Consider the following 26,539-nt stretch of genomic DNA (forward strand, 5'->3'; position numbering starts at 1 on the left):
CCCTTAATTTGGTAAGACGAAGAAAACTTTTATCAATTAGTTATTAAAATTAGTAACAATTGTAATATTTATCAAATACTAATTTGTATGGTAATTTGCATATGAGAAATGGGTGGAAAAAGGAAAAATGTTACAACAAAAATGAAAATATAAGGCAAGGAATTAATTCAAATATTTTCATGTTGATATTCAAGTTCGAGACTTACCATGTATAGTTATATTTAGTTTAACTAATTTTAATTTGTTAGCTTTAGTTTGAATTGTATAAGTTTTTAGTCAATTTGTGTTGTAATAATTTTTGAATTGTATTAGCTTTTAGTTTGATTGTACTGTAATAGTTTGATTCTACTAGATAGTTACTCGGACAATCCATTTTATAATAATTTAATGCTTATAATTAATTGGACTTGTATTTATAATGTATTGTCCTTGTTACAATTAAAAAACATAAATTTCCTTAAAACATGCATGAAAATGAATTACCAATCATACATTTTTAATATAAAATAAAAAAATTTCGTAGTCTAGTTCTACCTAAAGAAACGAAAACAATAATGATTTCAAAAATATTTTTATAAGTGATGAAAATTAAATTTGTAACCTCTAAAAAATATATTTAAAATTAAATAATGGAGTAATTTTTTATAATCTATCATCAATATAAAAATATGAGTTTGGAAAATCTTTTAAACTTACAAGACTATCTTTTATTTTTAATCATATTACTAAATTCACATTTGAAAATAATTATAATATTTAATTTAAAATTATTAATTTAAAAAATTGAAATAAAAATAAATATAATTTAATAGAAGTTGTAATAATTGCATATTTAAAAATTAATTAAAATAAAAAATCTAAATAATTGAATAAAAATAAGAAATCACCATTTCGATTCGGTTTTCTTAAATGATGAGTATCATAATTAGGAAAATATTAAAATCAAACTTTTTAGTACGTTTTCCGAATTGCCGTTAACGCCCGTCATCGCCCTTCAACTCCCTTTATTTTGAAATTTCAACTCAACAAGTGAAAAGGAAGGCAGAATTCCAAATCGCGAAAGCACGCGGCGGCGGCGTTTTCTGCACCTCCCGTTAAATCCAAGATTTGGGTAGTTTAACAGTTAAACGCGGGTGAAAAGGACTGATCCATGCGTCAAGCTCTTATTGGTTTTTTGTTCCCCGATTCTAAGACGTTGGTGTTACGGCAAGATTTTATCGGCACCCCCACACCACATCAACCGTAAAAAAGTTAAAAACAATAAAAAGAATTAAATACTAATAAATTAAAAAATGACGTGTCCCCTGTTTTTCATTTATTATTCATAAAATCTGTTCTTCTCCCACTCTCTTCCTCCATTCAGTTCTTTCTCTTCACAAATTTCCTCTCCCTTTAGGTTTCCTTTCCTTTGCTTCCAAATCTATCAGCTGAGGCCTCTTAGGTACGTTTTTATTTCTTTCCTTCAATTCGTTGCGCTTTAAACGGAGACGTTTCCTTGTTTGTTGTTGTTGTTGTTGTTGGTTTTTTTTTAATACATATGTTTTGAATGCGGATTTGATAGTGTTGGTAAGCTTTCTCTCGTTTGATTGCTGAGAAATGTGAGGAGAAGAAGAGAACATTACATTTTAGTTTATAAGAATTAAAAAAGGCTGTTTCAGTTTTTTCTTTTTCTTCAAAATTTTGGATATTTTCGCGAGAGACTTTAAGAATTGTGATTTGTATTATTTTGTGTTATCCTTCTATATTTTCTCGGCAGCCAAACAAGGGAATAATTCTGATAAATCAATTTGGATAACTGTTTTTAGGTGTGTTTGGTGGAGGTTGTTTTAATTAGTTTCTAGATTTGTTTTTACTTTTAAATTTCTTCCTCATTTTTTGACAAACGTAAAACAAGACATTCTGGAAATTGAATTCGAGAGTGCTACAATTTGTTTATTTTATTTATGAAAATAAATTAAGAAAGCACTTAAATTCTTAGTCATTGCTGCAGAGTTTTTGATTGGAGATCTCATACGTGTTTTATTACAGCCCCTGTTTGTATGCTCTGAAGATTGATAGTGATGATGATGGTGACAATATTGGCAGTGCTGATGCTGATAAATGAGGATGATGAAGAGATTTACTAGTTTTAGGTGTTGATTGATTTTCTGAAAGGGGATTGACTGCTATATGGTTTTCATTTTTTTGGTAAATAAGCACAGTTTTGCATTTGAAGCAGATGGGTTGAAAGGGTTTGATAGTTTAGATTTCAGAGTAATATGGCTATTGCTGGTCTGCACAACGTTTCTGTGCTTGAAAATTCTTTCCTAAGGGAGTCTCAGTCTCAAGCATCAAGAAGGCGGGGAAATGGTAGTACCCGGCCATCCTCACTCCTGCAGATGTGGCGGGAGCTTGAGGATGAGCATGTGGTGAGTCATGCTCAAGAGAGAACCAATGAAAGAATGCTCCAACGGAGGAGTAATGACCTTCCCATGACTGATCTTTCTGATAGTCGACATAGTGAACATAGTGGTGTTTCAGAGGATGTGAGTGTGAGTGTGAGTGAGAATGAGTTTGTACAATGGTTACCAGATCGATTTGGATTGCAGAATGGGAGTGAGGATTCAAGTAATTTTGATTGTGAACATTCATCTGATTTGGGGGAAGTTGAAAGGGAAAGGGTAAGACAAATATTTCAGGAGTGGATGAACAGTGGTGGAAGGGGATGTACATCTAATGTTTCTGGTCGAAACAATAGTTCAAGGGCCCAGTGGCTGGGTGAAACTGAGCAGGAGAGAGTCAGAATTATAAGGGAGTGGGTGCAAATGAATAGCCAGCAGAGAGGTTCTCTTACGGACAGTAGAGAAGAGCAAGCTGCTGATGCTGGTGGTCAAATAGAACGACTTCTTGATGGTTTGGTGGTTAACCAGAATGCAAGCCAGACCGAGCATGTGCATAGGGGTATTCGAAAATTATGTGGCCGACAGGCCCTGCTTGATATGCTTAAAAAAGCTGAGAGAGAGAGGCAAACAGAGCTTCAGAGGTTGTTGGAGCATCGGGCTGTATCAAAATTTTCCCATCGCAACCGAATTCAGGTAGATGCATAAAATGTTGAGCTATTTTTCATTTGTCGTGGTTGTCTTTAATTTTTCACATTTTTTGTATACGTTCTTCCAAAATTTCAAACAAAAAGAAGACTATATTTATGTTAGATGATAATTTGGTAGTTAGTCTTTATAAATTGTCATCTGTAGTTGATTTGTAATTTGCATAATTTTGAGCTATTAAACTTTTCTCAAGAACAAAGGAACGATGTATATGCTATGAGACTGTTGATTGCCTCAATTATACCAGTGGCTTAACTCAACCTTTAGGTGTAATACATACCCTAAAACGAGTATTAGATGTGTAATTATGGATTTATATCTTTCCTGTTAAAATTCTTTAAATAACTTCATTGCAATTACATGTGTAGGAAAGAGAGAGTCTGTATAACATAATACTAACTAGGGCAGATGTTGAATGAAAAAAAAAAGAATACTATTACATTGAACTAAGAGACAACTTCTGATTTTGTCTAATTATGATATGGTAGCATGCCTGTCCCAACTACTTTGCCTCTTTATCTTCTTATTATTCTTGATGTTACTGATTTTAGCTTGTAACCTGTTCTGGAAATTAGAGCAATTAGGCTAACTATTGAATGCTGTCATTGGCTGCTAAAAAGGTTGTTAGAAATTTTAAAAATGTTTATGGTTCTTCTATATGTTTCATTTGTTTGAAGGCAACAGTAGTTTAGCTTAGCTTTGCTTGGCATTGGTATCTGGCTTAAAGCTTTCCTAGTATAAACTTTTAACTTTTTGAGTGTTCTACCATCTTGATGGTTACATTTCTAGATGTGGACTGGTTTTACTGGTATTAAATTTTCTCAGTTATCTTCCCTTTTTCTTTTTTTTCTTTCTTTTTTCAGTCTTTATTAAGGGGTAGATTCTTGAGAAATGACAGAATGGTTGAAGGTGACAGATCTACTTCTATTGCAGCCAGTGAATTGGGCTTATTAAGACAAAAACAGACTGTATCTGGTCTAAGGTACTTATTTCTTCTATTTATATAATAGCAATGTGCGTGTGTATATATATTATTCTACAAAGTTCATCTTATGATATATTCTGAGAGAATTCCACTATTTTCATGTAAACATCTTTAATCATATTGGACCTAATTCGTGAAAAACTTTAAGCAAAGGGAACTTGTACTGTTTAGTAAATTGAATGCATTCAGTTCCGCATTCGATGCTTCAAAAATAGAAACAAGGGATTTAGATCTCTAATTTAATTTGTCAGTGGAAGCTTAAAAATAATGTCCCTTCCAATGATTTAACTCAAATAACTCACCAAGATTCTGGTCTGCAGAAAAGGAACTGTTTGGTAACATTGAAGTTGCGGAAATTAGTGATACTATCCATGAAAGAGTTTGGGAATGTTAATGCCACTTTGGACGTGTCTTCACAGTTCGGTCTATTATTAAGGTTATCAGATGAAGAGGTTTAGTGGCATATGAAACGTTGTTATGGTTGCTTGATTGATGCCTGGAGATCATTGTTTCAGCTTTCAGGGCACCCCAGCTAGAAACACTGGACCAGATCTTGACACTGCAAATTTAGACATTTTGGTTGGTTGGCTGGCCTATGTAGGACCTTTTACACACTCATTTTTTAATTCATCTTGTGTCCTAGACTTCAGAGGCCATAGGGCAAGTCTCCTTATTTCTGGGTGTATACGATACTAACATACTTCATTTGGTTTAAGTATTATTCTGAGTAGAGTGATGTTGCACATTTTATCTGTACAGGGTTGAATTGTATATTGGACTTTTATAGGTGCTTTTTCCCAATCATTTTATTGATTGTTAGACTTAGTATTGGCCTTCTAGTTATTATCAGCCGTGGCTACTAATATTGAGGATCTTCTGCCAATGAAAGGTTAGGTTTGATAAATTAGAAAATTTTGCTTGTCTCAGCCCCCACCCCCTCTTTGAAATAGCTTGAATAGAGGACATTTTTTGGACACTCAATTATAAGAAGTTCACAAAGGATGATCACAACTGAATTAGATAATAACTTTCTAGTCTTGCCTGTTTTATTTACATTATGTCATTTTCACCTTTTGGTAGTAACATTTTGCAAACTGCACCTATGTATCAGGGAAGGTTTTTTATCCCGACTGGATAATTCGTGTTCTGGTCCTGCGAGCAGTAATCGTTCAGATAGATCAGCTAGCGCTGACAGTGATGGGAATAGAAGTGAAGAAAACCGAGTAAATAATACACATGATGCAATAGGTGGATTAAATGACCGATCTGAATGTGAGAATGAGGAAACTGATAATGGGAGGTGTGTGATTGGTACAACGGATTTAGAGGTTGAAACTGAAGTAAGTCAGCAAGCAACTTCTGCTTGTTTAGAAGATCAGCAGGAACAAGTTTCTGAGAGTGTATTCAGTATCTGGCAGGGGTTGGCCAGTGCTGAGTCTAATGAAAGCAGATATGATATTGGACAAGTCTTTGATGGGCCCAGGCAAGAAAGTCTTGCTGATGAGTCGTCCCTTGAAACTTTGCAGAATGAAGCTGGAGAACAAAGTAATCTACAAGAATCTGGTGAAGCATCTTATGAACGTTCTTTCCAAGATGGTGAGAGAAGTAGGACCTATTGGTTAACGAATGTTGTACAAAATGTAGAAAGGGTTCCTGTTGATCATATCGATGGCCAAGAACCTGCTTCTCAAGCTGAACAATGGCAGGAAGAAGATCAGGAAACTGAAGATGCAGACTGGCAAGAAGCTAGTCTGGACCATAACGAGTTGATGGATGGTCGTAATGAAGAAGCCTCTGACATGAATCATGAGGACGGTGAGAGTGAAAATGGAGGTTATGATGATATGCAAGAAGCCCCTGATGCACAACGTGAGGATGGTGGCTTGCACGACACTAGACAAAATTGGTTTGAAGGGTCTTACAATCTACAAGCTGCCACCATTGGAAGAACAGACACATTTTATCTTCCTGATGATGACAACGTACACAATACTGAACTGAGGGAACTCTTAAGCAGGTCTGAATTATATAACTTTGGGTTTATGTATTGCATTTTTTAATTCAGTATTTTCTGAGTTATTTTTAATGTTGTAGGAGAAGTGTGTCTACCCTTCTTCGTAGTGGTTTTCGTGAGAGCCTTGACCAATTGATACAATCATATGTGGAAAGGCAAAATCATGCATCTATTGACTGGGATCTGAATGAAGCAGTTCCTACTCCTGAATCCCTTGAACAAGATATAGAACAGCAAAGCAGGGATCAGAATGAGGGTCAGAGTTCTCCAATTGCTCCTTCTTCCCCCAGGATGCCATCTACGCAGCCACTCTGGGACCAGGATTCTCACCATTATAATTGGCAACCGCATGATGGGCATCAGCGCTTTGGCATTGTACGTGCTTTCTTCTTGCTTGCAACTTGATTCTATCCCTGATTATCTTTTGAGAAGTTGATTAATCAACTATCTGTGAATTTTTTTCTTTTTAATAGATACTTGGAATCAATGGTTTACTAAAAAAAATTATTTTATTTGTTATTTAATTTAAAACTGCTGTTTGATATTGCTAACTCAGTGATCTCATGACAATTATGACTTTGTGGAAATTAGTGTTAAGCTTCAACAAGTGTAATTGTTAAAATCGGCTAGACCTACCCAAACAATACATGCTTTTGGACAGTCAAACTGCAATATGCTTCTTCTTTTGGATTTAGCCAAACTGCAAAATACTTATTGCTATCTTTGGGTCGCAGAACACTTTCAGCTCTTTGTGCTTCATTTGCAATTCACTGAATGCCAGTATTTACTTGACTTCCATTGGTTTTTTTTTTTTGGGGGGGGGGAATTATTTGAGCTTAAATCAGTTCAACTACAAACCCTTTGGTCTCCATTGGATTGAGTTTGTGCTGCTAATTTTGTGCAGGAGTGGGAGATAATTAACGATCTGAGGGTTGACATGACAAGACTGCAGCAAAGAATGAATAACATGCAGAGGATGCTGGAGGCCTGCATGGATATGCAACTTGAGTTACAGCGGTCAATAAGACAAGAGGTTTCTGCTGCCCTGAACCGGTCAGCTGGTTCACAAGGTTCTTTTATTTCTTCATCCCTAAATCCTAGCACATCTGCACATTTGTGTAATAATTCCTTCAGGTTTATTTGGGGAAAGTGAATTTCCCTTACTCCATCTGACTCGAGGCTCTCTCTCTCCTGATTATTGTTTATTGTTATATCCTCAGCAAGCTACGTGTCCTGATTTGTCCCGTTCACTGTTTAAGCGATCAAGTGGGAAAAAATTTTCCAAGACGCACAAACTAGTTATTGTTGATGTTCTAACCGTACGTTCTTTGCTCTATAATTGAGGCTTTTTCCCATCTTTGTTGATCATTGTGTTATTCCTCTGCAGGTATGATTGATGATGACTTGCCTAAGGATGCATCATCTAACTGGGATAATGTTCGGAAAGGAATTTGCTGTATATGCTGCGAAAGCAATATCGATTCATTACTATACAGGTAAATCTAATCTCATACATAAATTTTCGTATAGATTTTTGAGGCCTCAACATTTCTGTTATCATATTATTATTATAGATGTGGACACATGTGCACATGCTTAAACTGCGCCACTGAGTTGGCTCATGGTGGAGGGAAGTGTCGGATGTGTCATGCACCAGTAGTTGAGGTCATCCGTGCTTACTCAATCCATTAATAAAAGTTAAAGAAGAAAAGAATCTGGATTAACAATTATAGAATCTTTCATCCTCGCCATCTCCAGGTATCTTCTTTTTTTTACCCTATTCTTGAATTTCCCCCCAGTGATTTGACGATGTACAGTACATAAACTATGTGTATGATTGAGAACAAAACATGCCATCTTTGATTCATTATACTACAAAATCAAAATAAAAACTGGAGTGTAAGATTGCTAATCTATACAATTTCACAAGGTGATGAATATTTCTGGTTATAAGATTTAGATAACCGATTCTGCGCTCCAGACAAGACCCTTTGCCATGTCTTCTTCCTTTCTTTTTAAATTTTTTCTTTTCAATTTTAATGAATAATTTCATTAAAATTAGACACGGGTGAACAAACCAAATAAACCTGATAAGTTGGTTTATTCAATTAGTTGAATCAGTTTCCTCAATTTATTTGGTTTGAATATGGAAGTCGTTTAAATAATAAATATTCAATCCCCAATCCAATATTCAAGTACTCTATGAAACTTGACTCAATATAATCACCCAAAATATAAAATATAAACTCAAATAATTAAATATCTAAATAAATAATCCAACTTAATCAAGATTTTTGGAAGTCAGCTCACATTCAATTTGGTTAGTTTGACTATTAGTTTAATTGGTTTTTAAATAAAAAAAAAGTTTCTGAAACAAAATAGAATAAATAATAAATGATGTTATGACTTGAAAGCCCACCTTTTGATTTGGATTCCTTAAGATACTTAGAAGTGGGAACTCTAAGCAGTATCAATTTTCCTTCTCAATATTCATTTCCCGTTCATTCTAGTAAACAAATTGGTACTCTAAGCAACAAAAAATCATGAAGAGATTCGGAAGAGATATAGAGAAGAAATCGAGACCCACGACTGCAAAGGAGAAAATAATTGTGAAAAAACTCAAATATTTATTATGTACTGATTTGCAGGAAATGAGAACTTAGAATGCAAGGGCCTTTGTTATTTTTTAAGGAACCCGACAGTGAGTACTCTTGAATTTTTTTTATTTTTTATTTATTTTGGGCTTTCTAAACCTTTAAAAAATTGGGCCAACATAAAAGCTTTTTTTCCATTTTGGCCCAGGTTGTTTTAGCCCAAAATATACAAGAACGGTTCGACATCGATCCACCCGGTCAGCGGTTCATGGTCTAATCGCGATTTTTAGTGTTTCACGATCATCTGGTTTCTTTTTGACCTTACACTGCATGGATATACCAATCAATTCTCGATCCAACTAGTTCAATCGGCTCAATTGGTTCGATTCTGAAAACCATCAATTTAATCACTTAATTTATTAATTTAATCTACAAAAAGTGCTTTGAATGTAAGTTTATATATATATATATATTGATATTTCATATTCCATTCGTTTAGATAATGCATGTCAAGTTTGGAATAATTTTTTTAACTATTTATTTTATGTTAAAAACTTTCAACCATTAAATATGTATTAATGTAGACACTATTTTAGATCAATATAATAAATATTTCATATCAATTTTGAATTTTACATAAATGACAAATATAATTATATTGATAAATTCAATGGTTATATCACTAAAATATCAATTATATAAAGAATTATAAAAATGTGAAATCATAGTAACTTTATACCAATGGATCTCTACCTCTCTATATATAGAAAAACATCCACCTGCATTTTTTTTTTTGGACCCTTAGATCAAGTGGTAAAATTAAAACATGGCTGGCTTTAATTAACTTCATAAAGCATCATTGCCTCCACCTTCAACAAGGCAATAATATAGGTATATAAAGAAGATTAAATACATTCATCATTAAGAAGGTGGAGATGATTGATGAGTAGGCACAAAGCTTTATGTACTATAACATTTTTTTGGCATTCCATTAACGCTTTCATTTATTTATTTTCACTTCTCGTCTTTACTTTGGGCATATTCTGAGCTTATTTTATCTGCAATGAATCCAAAAAGGAGTTGTAATTCTGGGGATAAATCGAATATTTCATGGAAAAACAGTAAATAAAAGTAAGTTCAACTTTGACTGTTCATGGAAGAATGAGAATGAGATTACATTGCTAAAGGAAGATGGAGAAGGACAATCATGTGATTTAAGAAAATTTTACAGAGAGAAAATTCAAAAGATGATAGTCAATTGATTTAGTATAGAGGTAAAAAAGAATGTTTTAGTACAGATTTAAACCATGGAAAGACCATAATTTTTGGAGAGAAATCGCTTATGGTTTTAAGGAAGGAAACATAAAAATAGCACAAGATAAATAAATAAAAAAGTGTTACTTTTACAGTAGATTGAATAACGATTTTTTGCTAAATTCAATAGCGTGGCATTTTGAAATAAGAATAACACTCACTAAATAGTTGGTGTGACAAGAAATGATGTTATAATTAATCTAAATTTGATAAAAGTATTCTAATAGTATTAATAATTAGACACTACACCAAAATAGGCTTTTAGCGACACTTTTAGTGGCGTTTGGAGCAAAAACGCTGCTAAAAATCGAGAAATAGCAGCGTTTTAGGAAAAGCGCCGCTAAAGAGTGAGCATTAGCGGCGTTTAAGGAAAAGCGCCGCTAAAGAGTGAGCGTTAGCGGCGTTTATAAAAAACGCCGCAAATAATATACCCAGACGGTGCCGTTTTGTGGCCTTTCGGGGGAATTAGTGGCGTTTTTTGTAAAGCGCCGCTAAGGCTAAGACTTTTAGTGGCGTTTTTTGAAAATCGCCGCTAATCTAGGTGTTTTAGCGGCGTTTTTTGTTTATGCGCCGCAAAAATAATTTATCTTAATTGAACTATTATTTATATTGTTTAAATCAAATTAAACATATTTCTAATAGAATATTTAAAATCTTCAATAAAAAATAACAGGTATAAATAATTTGAAATAAAACACATGGAAAAATTAAAATAGTATTATTTAAAATAATTTTAAAGTTTGTTGGGTACATTACTGATTGTTTTTTAATTTATATATTAAAAATTTGAAATTATTATCGTAATTAAAAGAGATAGTATTAATTTAAATTTAAAATATTGAATTAAGCGTATCACTATAGTTAATATAGGGTTTTAGGGTTTGGAGTTTAGGGTTTAGGGTTAATAATATGAAATTATTTGTTTTCATTAATTTATCTATTTGATGAAGATCAATATAATAAATTAGTTAATTAGACAAATTTATTCATTTATCAATAAAATAAAATATTATAAATTTCAAATTTTATACAAAAAAATAAATATTATAAAGATAATATTGTTTATTGCTACTTTATGCAAAAAGTTTTTAGTATTAATTATTCTTTAATCAATTATAACTATTTTATGATATTTATTAAAGATTTAGGGATTATTTTGGATGGCCGTGCTATTTTAAGGATTAGGGGTACAAATTTAGGGTTTGGGATATAAGAGTTAGCTAGGGGTTTAGGGGTTACAAGTTACGATTTAGGGGTTAAAGATTTAGGGTTTAGGGGTTTAGGAGTCAGATAAGGATTTTAGGTTAGTTTAGATTAATTTCTTTAAATAATATTTTAAAAAATCAATCTAAAGTACCAATTGATATATTTAAATATTATTTTAAATAGAATTCATAAATAAGTTAAAAAATATATTGATATATATTATATGGATGGTTATATATTTAGGTATAATTATTTATTTTGGAAATATATATATATGACCAAATACATAAGAAATGAAGTAAAAAAAAACAAAAAATTTCAAAACGGCGCCGTTTTCGAATGAATAGTTAAACTTTTAGTGGTGTTTTAACTGTTAAACGCCGTAAATATGGGAAAGCAGTCGTGGCGTTTGTACAAGAAACGCCGCAAAAGTGTCTTTAAAATTTGAGTAAACGACACCGTCTGTCTACACGATTTTTAACTTATAAAAAGTTTAGAATTATTTACTTGAAACGTCACCATTTGGCTTGTTGTACGTTAAGTATTAGTGGCGTTTTTACATAAAACGCCACAAACTGTACAATTTGAGAACCAAAAAACAACGCCGTTTTTGCATACAGGTTTAAATTTTTATGGCGTTTTCGCAAAAACGCAGGAAATTTAGGAAGCAATAGCAGTGTTTTTCAGTAAACGCCGCAAAAGGGTATTAAAATAATGTCTAAACGGCGCCGTTTCTGTACATGATTTGTAACTTAGAAAAATTTTAGAATTATTTATTTAAAACATCAATTAAGTATTCGTGGCGTTTTTACACAAAACGCAACTAATAATACAATTTGAGACTAGCAAAACGGCGCCATTTCTGTTTAAAACTTGAACTTTTAGTGGCGATTTTATATCAAACGCCGCAAATAGGTTTTAAAAAAATCGGTAAACGGTGTCGTTTCTGTACAGTATATTTTACTTTGACAAATTTTAGTGGCATTTGTGCTTAAAACGCCAGAAATAATGCAATTCTAGACCACGAAAACGGTGTCGTTTCTGTTCACAGCTGTAATATGTAGTGGCGTTTTTAGGAAAACGCCGGAAATGTGGAAGAAGTTACGGCGTTTGTACCTAAAATGCCGCAAAATGGTGTTAATATAATGGCTAAACGACATCGTTTCCGTAACCGATTTTTAACTTAGAAAAATCTTAGAATAATTTATTTAAAACGTCACCGTTTGGCTTAAAATAGATTAAGTATAAGTGGCGGTTTTTATTAAACGCCACAAAAAATGCAATTTCAGACTAACAGAACGGCACCGTTTCTGTTAAAAGGTTTAATTGTTTGTGGCGTTTGGTCTATAAACGCCAGAAATTTGGAATAAGTAGTGGCGTTTTTTCAAGAAACGCCGCAAAGGTGTTTTAATATTTTTTCTCAACGATGTCGTTTCCACAGATGTTCTTTAACTTAGCATTTACTCACTCGACAAAGACAGAAAGCAAAAGCCAAGTGCAGAGGCCGATTGGGAAGGGGAAAAACCTAAGAAAAAATTCTAAGGAAGAAAGGGGAGGAGAAATCAGAAATCATCAAAGAGGAAGCAACGATTGCGTCATTCTTGACAGTAGTTGCAGAATTTCTGGTTAAAAGGTATGCGTTTAATCCTTTTGAAGAACATCGTCTTGATTTAGGGTTTTAGGTGTATTGTGTTTTACGAATTTGGGGTTTAGGAAAAAAATTAGATTTTAGGGTTTGCGGTTTAGGTTAAAACACCATTCTTGTTTGGGAATTTGGGGAACTTGTAAATTATTTATTTAGCAATTTAAATAGAAGGGTTTATTTAGGAAAAAAATTGTTTATTTAGGGGTTGCTTGAATACAAATATGGGTCCTCAACACAGCCTGTTGTTTCTCCATTACAGCGATTTTTGGAGAAGCATAAAAGGGTAAGGACAACCCTTCTGGTTGTGGTAGTATTTGGTGCTTCTATGGTCATAGGGGATGGTGTGGTCACTCTAGCAATTTCAGGTTGATATAATGGGTAACTAAATTTGAATATCTCAAACTCTCGGATTATCATCTTTATGGCTGTGGATTCTAGAGTTTAATCTCGGTTCCTCTTAAACATATGTGGCAACTAGGACAATAAGCAAAACTATTAATCATGGCAGTATATATAATTGTGGATGGTGCTGGTGAGCTTGAGAATACATTCCCTTTAATAGCTCTACTAATATTTTGCATATGGGCTAGACAAGAGATACCAGTAAATAACTCGTCTGGTCTTACACCTGAAAGACTCAAATTAACACAAATTTAAACCCAAGCTAGCTGGTGAAGGTTAAACAAACCATTTTCCTAAAATTTTCTTGGCTGAGCCATTATTCGGACCATGCAATCATTGTTGCAATAGTGCATAATTATGTTTGATTCGTTTAGTGTGCTTATTTCTCAGCTGGACATAGTTGATCTCCCATGACAGAGTTATGGATACTGATATCAGAAGTTCTTTAATGAACATAGTGGTGTCATCGTAACTTCCACATTACTTTGATAACTTTAAGTGGTTGCATTATTCCTCCTATCTACAGTATATTGTTTGTGGTGGATGGTTTGACATGTCTCAGTGCTGATATTTCATTATTCAAATAAGATTTTTAATTTTGGATTTTGTTATATTTAAGCTTTATACTAATTTTTTCCTAGTACTAACTTACTTATGTTTTCCTTTTTATTTTTATTTTTTGCAGTAGTTTGCTTCGAAGTCCAGGAAATTGAGGTATTTATTCCTATGTTTCCCACCTTGGTTTTCTTAAAAAAACACCTCCAAATGTTTAAATTTTGGATTTTGTTATATTTTATCTATGTACTTTAATTATTATTTTTGAGTTTTAAAAGGGAGTTTTAATTAAGAATTTTTTTTAAGTTGTGGGTATCGGTTTTAATTATCATTTTTGATTTATATGTTGCTAGCTCAATTTGCATGTTACTTTGCCAATATTTTGGATCCAGCTCCCACCAATACATGGCTTCGGGGACTCAGGCTCAAGCTGAAGTTCAGAGGTTAAAAGACCAAATGGCTCAGATGCAAGCGACCACAGTTGAGGTTCAAAGGAAATATGAAGAACTCCAGCTACAACTTAAAGCAGAGGCGGCAGCGAGGGAAGCAGCGGCTGCAGCGAGGGAAGCGGAGGCTGCAGCGAGAGAAGCAGAGCAGGCCAAAAAGTATGACGAGCTCCAGCAGCAGCTTCAGATTATGATAAAGATGTTTCAGTCGCAACTTCCGCCTTCATAGTGTATGGCATAAATATTTTTATCATTTTAACATTTAACATTTTTGCAAAAATAATATGAATTCACTTTTATTTATTGATATTAATATTATTTTATTCGTTTAATTTGAAATATTATATAAATTTATTACTTTTGGCTGTTTTAGATTTGGTTGCTTTTGATTTGTTGTTACAAGAGGGCTGAAAAAATAAAAAAATTTAATAAAAAAATCCCAAAAATAGTGGAGTTTTTGCATGTTCTTTAGCGGCGCTTAGAAAAAAACGCCTCTAAAGACCATGTTCTTTAGCGGCGCTTTGATAAAAACGCCGCTAAAGAACATGGTCTTTCGTGGCATTTTTACCAAAGCGCCGCTAAAGAACATGGTCTTTAGCGGCGTTTTTATCAAAGCGCCTCTAAAGAACATGGTCTTTAGCGGCGTTTTTTTCTAAGCGCCGCTAAAGAATATGGTCTTTAGCGGCATTTTTTTAAACGCTGCAAATGTTTGCGACATTTTCCTTAGCGGAGCGCCGCAAATACCTTTAGCGGCGTTTTCCTAAAAAAGGCCGCTAAAGACCTATTTTGGTGTAGTGAGATTTGCATTTTAAAATTGAAAATCTAAATTCCTTGAAATAAAAATAGTGTGATTAAATTCCAAATATAAGAAGAGAACAATGACCCAGAGTTGTTTTTTTAATCATATTCATATATATATATATAGGGGAGGCATCCATTACACCGGTGTAAAACTTAAAAATAGTTTTACATCATTTCATAACTTTTTATACTATCAATATTTTGACAATCTAGCGGTTGAATTTATTAAAATATTTATATTTATCATGCATATAAATTTTTTAATTAATCTGATACTTTTATCATATCGATTTAAAATAATATTTATATTAACATTTGAAAGATTTTTTTGAACATAAAATAAATAGTTAAATTGTTAAAAATATTAATAGTATAAAAAGTCACTTAAGTTTATAATATTGTAAATACCTTTCAATTGATTGACTTAAAATTTCAATATAGAGAAAGATACATTATAGTGGGATCTCATTGATCCAAAAGAAATCTAAGGCTGAAATTAAATAAAAAGAAAAAAGAAAGAAGCAACACATTCAACCCTTGATCATGCTGCATTGGAATTTTGGGAAAAGTGTAGTAAAATGTTGGAAAATGTGTGGCAACCTTTTAACCTAATAACAAGTTGGCATCAGTCCACCCCAACCAGCCAAATAGACACTCCAAGAATCACCTATTAAAGTCACCTTGCAATGCTAACAAAAAATGACCGACAAAATTAACACTAATAAAACAATCTAATGAAAATAAAAACTAGGAACTACAACCTTAAAAAAACCTCTATACTTGACTGCTCCACTAAGTTCACCAAAAACAATTAGAATATTAAACAAATTAAAGTGGTTTATTGTAAGTATACAAGTCGAGTTGTAATGTTTATATACAATAGGACATAGAGTATTTCGAGGATTAAATCTAAAAGATTGAAAGGAAAAATATGATCCTCAAAAAGATCTCGAGCAAAGCAACTATTAACTTAATTAAGTCGAGAATTATTAATGCAACTGAATAGAAATCGTATTAAAACTAATTCTAAATTAACAAGTGAAGACACTAATCTAACCTTCTTCCTCCTTGCTATAAATGATGTAAATGGTTGAAACGATGGTCGATTGATTCGATAATCACTAATTAAGCTAATAAACCTATCCTGATTATATTTTTTGCTACTCCCAACTAGGAATCTCCTCTGGGCCTCATCCTAAACTAGGAATTAAACACATCTTAGTGATTCTTTCTTTTTCTTCGCAATGCTTTCCCAATCAATGCTTTTATTTCACTCACAATGCTTTTTAACCTTCACTATGCTTTAATTCTCTCATAATTTCTCATTTAAGCACTTAACTTACACTTATCACATTGAGCAATTTCCTTTTCTTTTTATCACTCATATTTTTTAAACCACCTTGATATGCCTACTTAACCTTCAATATTCATGACTTGACATCTGATGCATAGCACCAAAACAATAATTAGGATAAAGAAAGGTTTGAGTTTTTCACTCTTTTTAGGCTTATATCTAAAAATTTATGCTTCATCAAGAAAAATATTTGAAAAAGATCAAATTATGGGACCTAGGGACAATAATAGCATAAGGTTGGTCCATTTAGGCTCTAGCTATGTAAAACAGTGTCTTAGGTCATCCCTAAATATCTCATATAACATTCATTATTCAACCAAATGAAAACATGTCATTCAAACGTGCATTATCCGAAATCCTCCATAACATGAATTTATCCCATAGCATAAACTTGAACACGATTTCCATTTCATTTCACAAACAATTACCTCCAAATTGTTGAGCAAATTAACAATAAGTGAACTAAGTAGCCTCCCTTAAACAATTCATTTAACAAGGCATTCATCAACACTTACATGCTCCATTTCCCATTAACATGCTCAATACCAATTAGTTTAAGCAATATGGAGTTTTTATTTGTTTATTGTGGACATTTTTGGACTGTTTTGAGTTTTTATTTTTGTTCTGGAAATTTTTATTTTTATTTAATTCGTTAGGACTATTTTGATATTTTCTACGCAAAAGTTTTTATCATTTAGGGACTCTTAATTTATGATAGTTAAAAACATGAACCACGATTTTATATACAAAAAGTTGTAAGATTTTTCGCTAAGGTTTCTCCCAGAATGTTTTAAACACGCAAATGTTCTCAAGTAAATTGGTTTTTATTTTAGTAACACAATTAAACTGTGATTTTGAAAAATCGTTGTGCTTCTCAAAAGAGTTGTTCAATTGAGTTTTTCGCTCTTTGAAGTTGGTTTTCATCAAAATTAAACATTTGTTTCTTATGCTTGTACGATGTAATCTCCATGATCCGACTGTAACATCTAAGCCGGGTATGAGGTATTACAGTTCTTTAGTGGATTGGCTCTATGACTAAATGATTTTTTATTAATAGACGTTGAATCATAATTTAATTATAAATTATTTAAGCTCTAATTATATATTTGATCACTCCCACCACTAGCTCAATATAACTCAGTACGAATTATATTATAAGAGCCGTTTTTTACAAATGGACGAAAAGATGTGAGAAAAATTGATTGCATGAATTACAATTTTAAGTAAAATGCATATTCTCGAAGTAACAATAGAAATTAATTTAATTTCTTTGGGTTATTATTTAATTGGATGTAGATTTTGACATATTCCTTATATATGTCATATTCATGTTGGTTTTCGCATAATTTCATAGTTAATCAATTTAAAATTTATCCATTTTATACCAATTTTAATACATGATATAATTTTTGTTGCAAGTATTTTACTTTTGTTCTCATAAAAAAAATTCAGTGATATATCTTAAATATTTTATATTTTCCATAGTTGATTGTAATTTTTCATTTAAAATTTGTTTATTTAAAAGTTAAGATATTATATATTAACAAAAATATAATATTATTTGATTTTTGGAAGAGATCGGTAAGAATAAAACAATGGCATTGGCCCCAGAAACTAAACCCAGTGGTCTGGCAGGGTACAGTGATTGTCGGTGTCCATTCTTTCAGCAATTTGACACACTCTTCTCCAAATAGCTAAAATTCACTACCACGTGCATGCGTCTTGTGCTTTGGATATATATTCCTTTTATTTTTAATTTAATCCAATGAAAAAATAAGAGAAAAAAGGGGGACATGGTTGGTTCCATGGAAAAATTCCCCATACAACTATTAGACTTTTTGGACTCTGGAGATATAGAAAGCTCAATTCAAAATTTCCACACTCAGTTAATCTCATTTTTATTTACAGAAAAAGATTATAATGTTCAGAATTAATATCTTGAAAGAAAGTAACATTTAGGTCAAACCCTAGATATATTTTTATTTTCCAAATAAAAATATCAACTTCATTGATCATAGAGATTCTTGGATAATTATTATATATATTGTTTTGGCAGTGCATGGCCATGAGAAGCAAAGGAGACAGACAACGGAGGTTTGTCCAATGTCTTGTGAACAAATTTAAGGGGAGGAAATACTGGACACCTAAAGGAAGGCCACACACCACATGCTCATTTCAATTTGCTTACATAAACCAAAATTCAAACACTCTACTCATCTTGGGTCTTTTTCTTTTTTTTAATAATTTCATGCTCATATGGGGTTGTCTTAAAGTCTTGTAAAGAAGTATTAAACAAATACACACATGTGTATTGCTGAAATTTAGGCACCAAATTTACTCTCTCTTTTTCCCATAAATAATTGATAACATGGACAAACCATACCAATATTTAGGACAGAATATTAGGCACAAAAATGGCAAAACAGCTTGTCCTTATTAGGTTTTGTGCTAACCTAGCTACACTTCACATACGTGAAGCATTAAATATGTAGGTACGCACTTACATACATACATACATACACTTAAATAGATAATAAAAGTTAATAGCTATGTTTGGTAATCAACAGTTGGTTGTTGAAACGGACAGTTTGGAGGCCATGGGACTGATCAATAATCGCACCAGAATGGATGTAATGGTCTGGGAAATGATGGACAGAGATTGGGAGGTTAGAGTACAGTTTTCACCTCGCATAATGAATATGGCTGCAACTCTGCTCCAAGATTGCCTGGGTCTTAGAGTGTGACCTGCAGAATGCTACCTACCTTCCTTTCTTATTTATCAAAAAGAGAAACAATTGAACTAGTACTAATTACAGATCGCTAATATTGAAACAAGAAAGACATTCCGAGAAAGTTAATTATATGTGGTGCAAATTGGGCATTGTTAAATCCAATCCACCTATGGTGAGAAATTTATGCTCTAAGGATCATTTTTAAGCATATCCCTTTCCACTTCCAAATAATGCATCATTTTGAAATGATATGTCTCTTCATGTATCTAACTTTACATCCATCGAGTTAAAAATAATTATCATTTTCATATTTGGATTATCAGATAATTATATACAGTATACAATCTTCTATATACTAAAAGTTGTGTTACCCTAAAAAAAAATTTATCTTAAATCTGGACAAGATATAATTTGAACCAAATAGCAAAACTATTTGTGAAACATACATGCAACCATAGGAATTTTGAAAATAGCAAAATCCAGAGGGAAAAAACAAAATAAAACAAGAAACCATTAAATTACATATTTTCTTTTCTCGTATGTTTTCAACAAGTATAGTCTTGATAATCCCTATCTTATATGTTTGATCTTCATATAGAAAATTAAGGAAGGGTAAGTAAGCCCTAAGCAACTCCAAGAAATTAAATTCGAAATAAAAAATTTAATTGCTTGGGGGAGAAGATATGATGGTGATGAAGAAGGACAGATTAATGAATATATATGTATGATAATATCCATCAAGCACTCTTACATCTCCTTTTCTTGAAAGGAGGGTGAGCAGCAGTATTGTTAGTAGAAAATGGGTAAGAGTTTGATCCAAAAAAAGACTCTACCTCTTCACTTCTTGTAGTTTCAAAGAACTGCAACTCTGATACTTTTCTCTTCATCCTCATCATTGGTTTCTTCCTGGGTGTCGGTGGGCAACTTTGAATCGCTGGTATCTTGTGATCTCTCGAACTTGGCGTTTTACACTCTTCGCCTTCATCTTCATCATCATCTAATTTTCTCGAGGTCACAGTTACTTCTTCTTCATCATCATCATCTTTTCCAATCCCTTTTTCTTTTTCTTCGTCTTCTTCATCTTGCTTTCGTTGTTGTTGCTTAAGTTCTTGAGGACTTTCTTGAAGAATACTTTCATGGCGATCCTTGGACATGGAGGTTAAACTTGAAAGTAAAGCTAAATAATATGTAATCTGAAAGAGAGAAAGAGAAGGGGGGAGAGAATTTATGAAACTTGCGACACTTCGTATTTGATTTTCGTTCTTATCTTTTCAGAAACAATAGATTTAATTTTTTATATATCTTGAATGAAATATTTAAATTTAAAAATCAAAATCAAATTTCTATCATATACCTTTTTTTTAATATTTTTACATATTAAATAAATAAATGTATATCACTATTGATAAAAAAAAAACATGTATCACTTTTTTTTAATCATAATAAAATAAATCAACCGAAACTAACTCAAGTCTATAGACTTATCCTATATACTCACTCGAATCTACATTTCAATCTCAAGGAGCTTCGGTCCCTTAAAATGAATTCCTTTTATTTGCCCAAAAACACATATAATTTTTATATTTCATCCAAAAAAAACTCTACTCAATCGAATAAGTTTCTCTAACATCTAATTAATGTCTTCTCTTTATACCAAAAAAGAATGAATGGGTTGTCAAATTTTGGTATTTTTTTATTATTATTTCACGTTATTTCTACCTTTAGATATCGCAATATGGTAGTGATTTTACCATAATAATGACGGTCCATTCAATTCATGTTACCGCCAATAAAAGGAAACTTATAATATAAGATTCATAATAGTCTCTATCTGAACAGTTCAAATTGTACAATAAATGGTTAGAAATTGACATAAAGATAAGGTTATGGCTGTTCCCTGCCATTCTAATTTCAGTTGCACCTTGCACTTCAATAAAGGAAGTGCATAGGTTTACTTCAATAATCTGGATATTTCATTATTATTAAGTGTAGTATACCATTATATTAAAAATATAACCTCGTATTTTAAGATTTTTTGAACAATTTCATTATAGATTTTAATTATATATGTTTTTTTAACATAATGTTTATAATTACCCATAACCTCTCTTTAACCCATAAATAAGTGGATAATGTGCTTCAACGCGCCCGAACCCATACCTTCCTGTATTGACAACAATATACATGCCAATCAAGTTGAGACTCAATCGACCACACTTTGAAATTTAAATTTTAGTAATTTAATATATAAATATTTGACTCTTTATTAATAAATTTTTTAAACATAAAAAGATAATAAGTTAAACAATTTAGTTTTAAAATCTTAAAATGTTAAATACCATATTATAGGGTTAAAGTTTTTTAAGAAATTAATATGATAAAGGAGTTAGACAATTTATATAGTTGGATGCCATGTTTTTTATTTTTATAAAAATAATTAAGTTATAACATTATTTATATTACCATATAATCATTAAATATAATAGTTATTTAATATTTTGTAATGTTTTAAAAAAATATATATTTTTATAGTTTTTAATTTATTATTAGAATCATACATATCATCTGTCCATTCAATTTATATATAATTTCTCTTCCAAATAGAGTAACTATTTATATTACCATATAATCATTAAATATAATAGTTATTTAATATTTTGTAATGTTTAAAAAAATATTTTTTTTATAGTTTTTAATTTATTATTAAAATCATACATATCATCTGTCCAACTAGAGTAACTAATGTTGTTATGGTAAAAAAATAAATTTTAAGTTTTATAAACCTTTCCTATTTGAACTTGAAATATATAAATTAAAAAAACAAAAACCTTGAAATATTGAAATTACATGAAATTTTTAAAGCTAAAATATAAAATTTAATTTATATTAACTACAGTTAAACATATATGCCTTTTTATTTAAACAACACAACATATCATTAATGTTGCATGTATACATAGTAAATATGCACAAAAGCTTATTAAATATTATATATAATAAAATATTAAAAATATAATTTAGATTTTAGTAAAACAGTTTTAATTTTTAAAAACTCATAATTTTATTTTATGGCATAACAATAAATTTAGTGCGGACCCTAATTCTTTTTTTTTTCTTGATCATTTTGACTCTCTATTTTTTTAAATTTAGTCAAATTATATTTTTTACGGAAAAATTGATTGAATAGTTAAAATGTTAACGACACTGACATGGCAACCTATATGGTTGTTGTTGACACCATTTTTTGGATGGAAAACGGGGTCGACTTGGGTTTTGAAAAAAGAAACGGGAGTCGCCACCAATCCTTTTTGATGAGGTGTGATTGGATCACCTTGAAAAGTCGTTGTTTTTAATAAACGATTTGATTTTATTAAAACAACGGTTTTGGTCCACGAAATTTAGAAAAATGGGTTCGGGAGTCGGTTACGCACAAGGAAGGATTAGCACCCTCGATACGCCCAAAATTGGTACCTAGTTGATTACTTAATGTCTTAATGTCGAAAATTGAGAATCTTGGAGAATTTTAAAAATACGATCCTTGTATTAAAATATTAAAAAAATTTCAGGAAAAGGGGCATATTTCACGTTATTCGAGAAAGAAAATCATATCCAGTAAGTTAGGACACAATGTCTCGAATTCACGATACTTGAATGAAAAATGCTTAAAAGATATTTAATTATCTTGGATAAAAACAGGATCACGACCAGTAAGTTAGGACACGATCCCTTTTTTAAAAATTCCCGAGATTGTTTAAAAACTTAAGTTTAAAAAGATTCGTATATTTAGATCTATTGTGAAAATCGAAACCCAGTAAGTTAGGGTACGATCTTCTCGAATCTAAACACAAAGTGCCATTTTTTAAAACAAATTTTGTTATATTGAGTGAAATAAAAACACGAAATCGTAGTAAAAATGTGAAAGCAAATTACATTATTACGCATGGCTAAACTATAATGAATACAAAAGTATAAAAATAATACGAGCAATAATACTAAAATAAAATAAAGAAAAAGAACAAACCGGTAACATGCGAAATAATAAGCCGTAACATGTAAATAAAATGCGCAAATGCGTATAAATATTATATAAATATATATAATATATACATATAAAAAATGTGCATGTGAGATATATAAAAAAATAAAGTAAGATAAAAAAACCGTATAAAAAAACATATAAATATGTATACGTATATTCGTGAGGAAAAAAGAAAAGTATATAGATATACATATATAAAAGAAAAAAGCATTTATGTATATATTAAATAAGTTAGAAACAAATACATAAACATATATACATATATAAGCAAATATATAATAATAATATTAATATAATAAGACACGTATTTAAAATTACATAAGTAAATATAAATGAAAATATATAATGAGAATAACAATGATAATAATAATAATAATAATAATAGTAACAATAAAATTGCTAAAATATGGGCTAAATCGAAATAAAAACAAAAGAAACTGGGCGAATTCAAAATGAAAGGGACTAAATTACAAAGCGCGCCAAAAGCGAAGGGATCAAATGGGCAAATAACCCAACCGCCTCAAAACGCAGCGCAGCAGTGGGCTAGATGGAAATAAAATTAAAATTATAGGGATAGATTAAAATAAAAGGAAATAGCAAAAAGGACCGAATTGCAATGCGCTTTAAAACTGGAGGGACTGAGCGCGCAAATAGCCCATCCAGCGAAAACACGCGGATCCTCCCCTCGGGTCGGGTCACCGCGCGGGTCAGGTTGGAACGGCGTCGTTTCAACGCCTGGGCTATGGCGCAAAACGACGCCGTTTTGAAACGCTTATAAAATCAAAAATTTTCTTTTTTGCTTCATTTTCTGCCTTTTCCTTAAAAAAACTGAATCTCATCCTCTTCCCTCTCTCCTCACGACTTCTGGCCTTAGATTCAGGCCTCCGCCGCACCACCTCCACGGCCGGTGGCCGGAGTTGCGCGAAATGGGTTTTCAGCCCTCCTTTCAGTGTCCTCGAAGGCTAGGCCTTCTCAACCGAGGGACCGAGTATAAAAAGAACAGACTTTCCTCCCCGTTCGACCCCGGTGACGGCGAAGGAGGGCTCCGACTCCAGCTTCCGAAACCAACAGGTACTTTCTTTTTTAGTTTCGTTTTCGTTAAGAAAGATTGTATAAAAACAAAAAAAATAAAATAAAATAAAAGGAAAATAAAGAAAATACAAAAACGCAAGAACAGAAAAAGAACCAGAATCAACCTTTTTTTTAATTTTTGATCTGTTTTTTTTTATTCACTGGTGTTGTAAAAAAGGGAGAGACTTACAATGTTGGTATTCGACTCTTTATAACCGATTTTCACAATATTTTGTTTCTATTTTTGCTTCCCTTTTTTTTGTTTTCTGTCTTTGCGTGTTCTCCTTTTGTTTTTGCAGGTGGAGCAGGTGAGTGAAACAGTGGCGGTGACAGAGGAGGAGATAGGACGGGGCATATGCGGCGGCCAGGAGAGTTAGGGGGCAGAGGGCTACGGCGCTAGGGTTTTTTTCTGAAACCCTAGCTTGACCTTTGGGGGGAATTGGGCTCCGAATTTGGGCCTCGGTTTTGGGTTAGGCTAGTTGGGTTTAGGGGTTAATTGGACTTGTTTAAGTTGGGCTGATGGGGTTTTTAGATTAGGTGGGTTTTGTTTTGGTGTGGGCCCGGGCAAATTGGGCTGTACAGTTGTTTAAGTATATTGCATTACTGACATGGATAAATTTTTAAAATTTGTTAGGCTTTAAATAAATTTTAATATTTTTGAACTTTTATAAAGTACACGTGAGTCCTCCATGTTGGTACCGTTAAAATTTAAATAGTTCAATTTTAAAGTTGAAAACCAAAATAATCCCAAAAAGGAACTGCAGTTAATCCATGTTGTTGGGGGCAGTGCTGAACTACAGTTTTTCATCTTTTATTTCTATTTCAATTTGATCTAAATATTGCTTAAGAAATGAAAATAAATAATAGAAGCAAATTCATATTCAAAATAACAATGACTTTAATTTTAATTAGCTTTCAAAGCTTGATTACAATATAATATTAGATGAAATTGTAGGACCTAACAATAGATTATTAGGGGAAAAGACAGCTAAATGAAATTTCCCTAAAAACTAATGGGAAATGGAAGAGACTATAACATGTATTTAATAATTGAAACACAAATATTAAAAAAATATTAATAGATTGTAATTTTTTCTTATTTTGTCAATATAGCATGCGCGAAATTAATTTCTTTTAAGACGTCGAAATTGAATTTCATTATTTAAAGGGGTCCAATGTAATTTTATGATAAATTAATTCACAATTTTATTATTTTTAAAAAGACTGAACTAGAGAGTTAAGCCCCTAGTAGCCCCTTTAAATTTGCTATTTTAAATACACTTTTCCAATTAATATAATTTTAATGAAAAAGCAAGATAAATCTAAAATGTAATAGTAATTGAAAGACATTTCTTGAAAATTTTAAAAGGATTAATAAAATGTAAAATATCTAAAATTTTCCTAATTAATCAATGAAAAGTAAATATATATATAATATAGACATGTTCAATTAATGTTTTTTCTAAACTATATATAACTAACTCAACATTATACAAAATTAATCAGAGAAATAAAATATCAAAATTATATATATATAATATAGACATGTTCAATTAATGTTTTAAATTTTTTTATTAGTACATATAATTATATTTAATTGGGATAAATATCAAAATTGTACATCAATCTTGATAAATTTTGCAACACATCAACCTTACTTCGGTGCATTTGTATGCATCAAACTTTTATTTTTATTTTTTTTGAAAAATGAAAAACTTTAAGGATCGAAAAATTTAAAAATAATTCTAAAAAATAAAATTAAAAAGAAATTGAAAATAAATGAAAATAAAGATTTTTTTTTACTTTAAATGAGTTGGCCTAGTTTAAATTCACATAAATTGAAAAAAAAAGTTTTAATAGTTTTTTAAATATTAAATTTAATAGTTTGAGTCCATATAAATGAATTTTTTTTATTTTATTTCGCATGCTTCTATTATAGAAAAATAGCTATTGAAAACAAAATTTTGTTTATTAAATATGTTTTTTAAAATTTAAATCTTCAATCAAAATGATGAACGAATAAAGTAATGTCATTTGAATGTATTTTCTGGTTCACCTTGTAGGGGCATAGGATACGGTTTTTGGAGTTGGGAAAAATGATTCCAGTCTTGACAAACACATAGAATTCCCTGCCACATTACATATTTTTCTCCATCTCTTTAATGCCAATTATCCCCTTGGTTTTTTTAGTGAAAATAATTATATATAAATGCTGTTGTGGAGACAGATCCAATGCATGCTTCACTCTTCTAAAAGTTCCAAATTTTAACATTTTCATCCTCCACTTGTGAAAGA

General features: G+C 31.5%; 2 protein-coding genes across 5 annotated transcripts; one reads left to right on the plus strand and one right to left on the minus strand.

The window, feature by feature from the left end:
- The first annotated feature begins 1,098 nt into the window (after positions 1-1,098).
- Positions 1,099-8,063, plus strand: LOC107954173 (uncharacterized). Of its 2 annotated transcripts, none has more exons than XM_016889661.2 (8): positions 1,099-1,441; positions 1,991-3,074; positions 3,950-4,068; positions 5,183-6,088; positions 6,166-6,460; positions 6,990-7,155; positions 7,473-7,581; positions 7,660-8,063. In XM_016889661.2, exons 2-8 carry the CDS (start codon positions 2,259-2,261, stop codon positions 7,775-7,777), a joined length of 2,529 nt encoding a protein of 842 aa, XP_016745150.2. In that variant the 5' UTR covers positions 1,099-1,441; positions 1,991-2,258; the 3' UTR covers positions 7,778-8,063. The 2 variants fall into 2 exon arrangements, with proteins under 2 accessions (XP_016745150.2, XP_016745149.2); XM_016889660.2 differs by having other exon boundaries at positions 2,029-3,074.
- Positions 8,064-18,817: 10,754 nt separating this feature from the next.
- LOC107954172 (cyclin-dependent protein kinase inhibitor SMR2) lies at positions 18,818-20,422 on the minus strand. 3 transcript variants are annotated; one of them, XM_041097568.1, is made up of 2 exons: positions 19,968-20,422; positions 18,818-19,157 (listed from the first exon to the last, which is right to left on the minus strand). In XM_041097568.1, exons 1-2 carry the CDS (start codon positions 20,286-20,288, stop codon positions 18,963-18,965), a joined length of 516 nt encoding a protein of 171 aa, XP_040953502.1. In that variant the 5' UTR covers positions 20,289-20,422; the 3' UTR covers positions 18,818-18,962. The 3 variants fall into 3 exon arrangements, with proteins under 3 accessions (XP_040953502.1, XP_016745148.1, XP_016745147.1); XM_016889659.2 differs by having other exon boundaries at positions 18,818-19,147; positions 19,968-20,421; XM_016889658.2 differs by having other exon boundaries at positions 18,818-19,161; positions 19,968-20,421.
- Positions 20,423-26,539: the final 6,117 nt, after the last annotated feature.

Source organism: Gossypium hirsutum, chromosome D07, assembly GCF_007990345.1.
Source record: "Gossypium hirsutum isolate 1008001.06 chromosome D07, Gossypium_hirsutum_v2.1, whole genome shotgun sequence".
NCBI lineage: Eukaryota > Viridiplantae > Streptophyta > Magnoliopsida > Malvales > Malvaceae > Gossypium > Gossypium hirsutum.

Excerpts from the sequence above, each read along its gene's own strand:
- LOC107954173 (XM_016889661.2), top strand. The coding sequence starts at position 2,259 with ATGGCTATTGCTGGTCTGCACAACGTTTCTGTGCTTGAAAATTCTTTC. Across the intron at positions 6,461-6,989 it reads GGCATCAGCGCTTTGGCATT|GAGTGGGAGATAATTAACGA; the intron begins GTACGTGCTTTC and ends AATTTTGTGCAG. Across the intron at positions 7,156-7,472 it reads CCGGTCAGCTGGTTCACAAG|GTATGATTGATGATGACTTG; the intron begins GTTCTTTTATTT and ends ATTCCTCTGCAG.
- LOC107954172 (XM_041097568.1), bottom strand. The coding sequence starts at position 20,288 with ATGTCCAAGGATCGCCATGAAAGTATTCTTCAAGAAAGTCCTCAAGAA. Across the intron at positions 19,158-19,967 it reads AAACTACAAGAAGTGAAGAG|CATTCTGCAGGTCACACTCT; the intron begins GTAGAGTCTTTT and ends GAAGGTAGGTAG.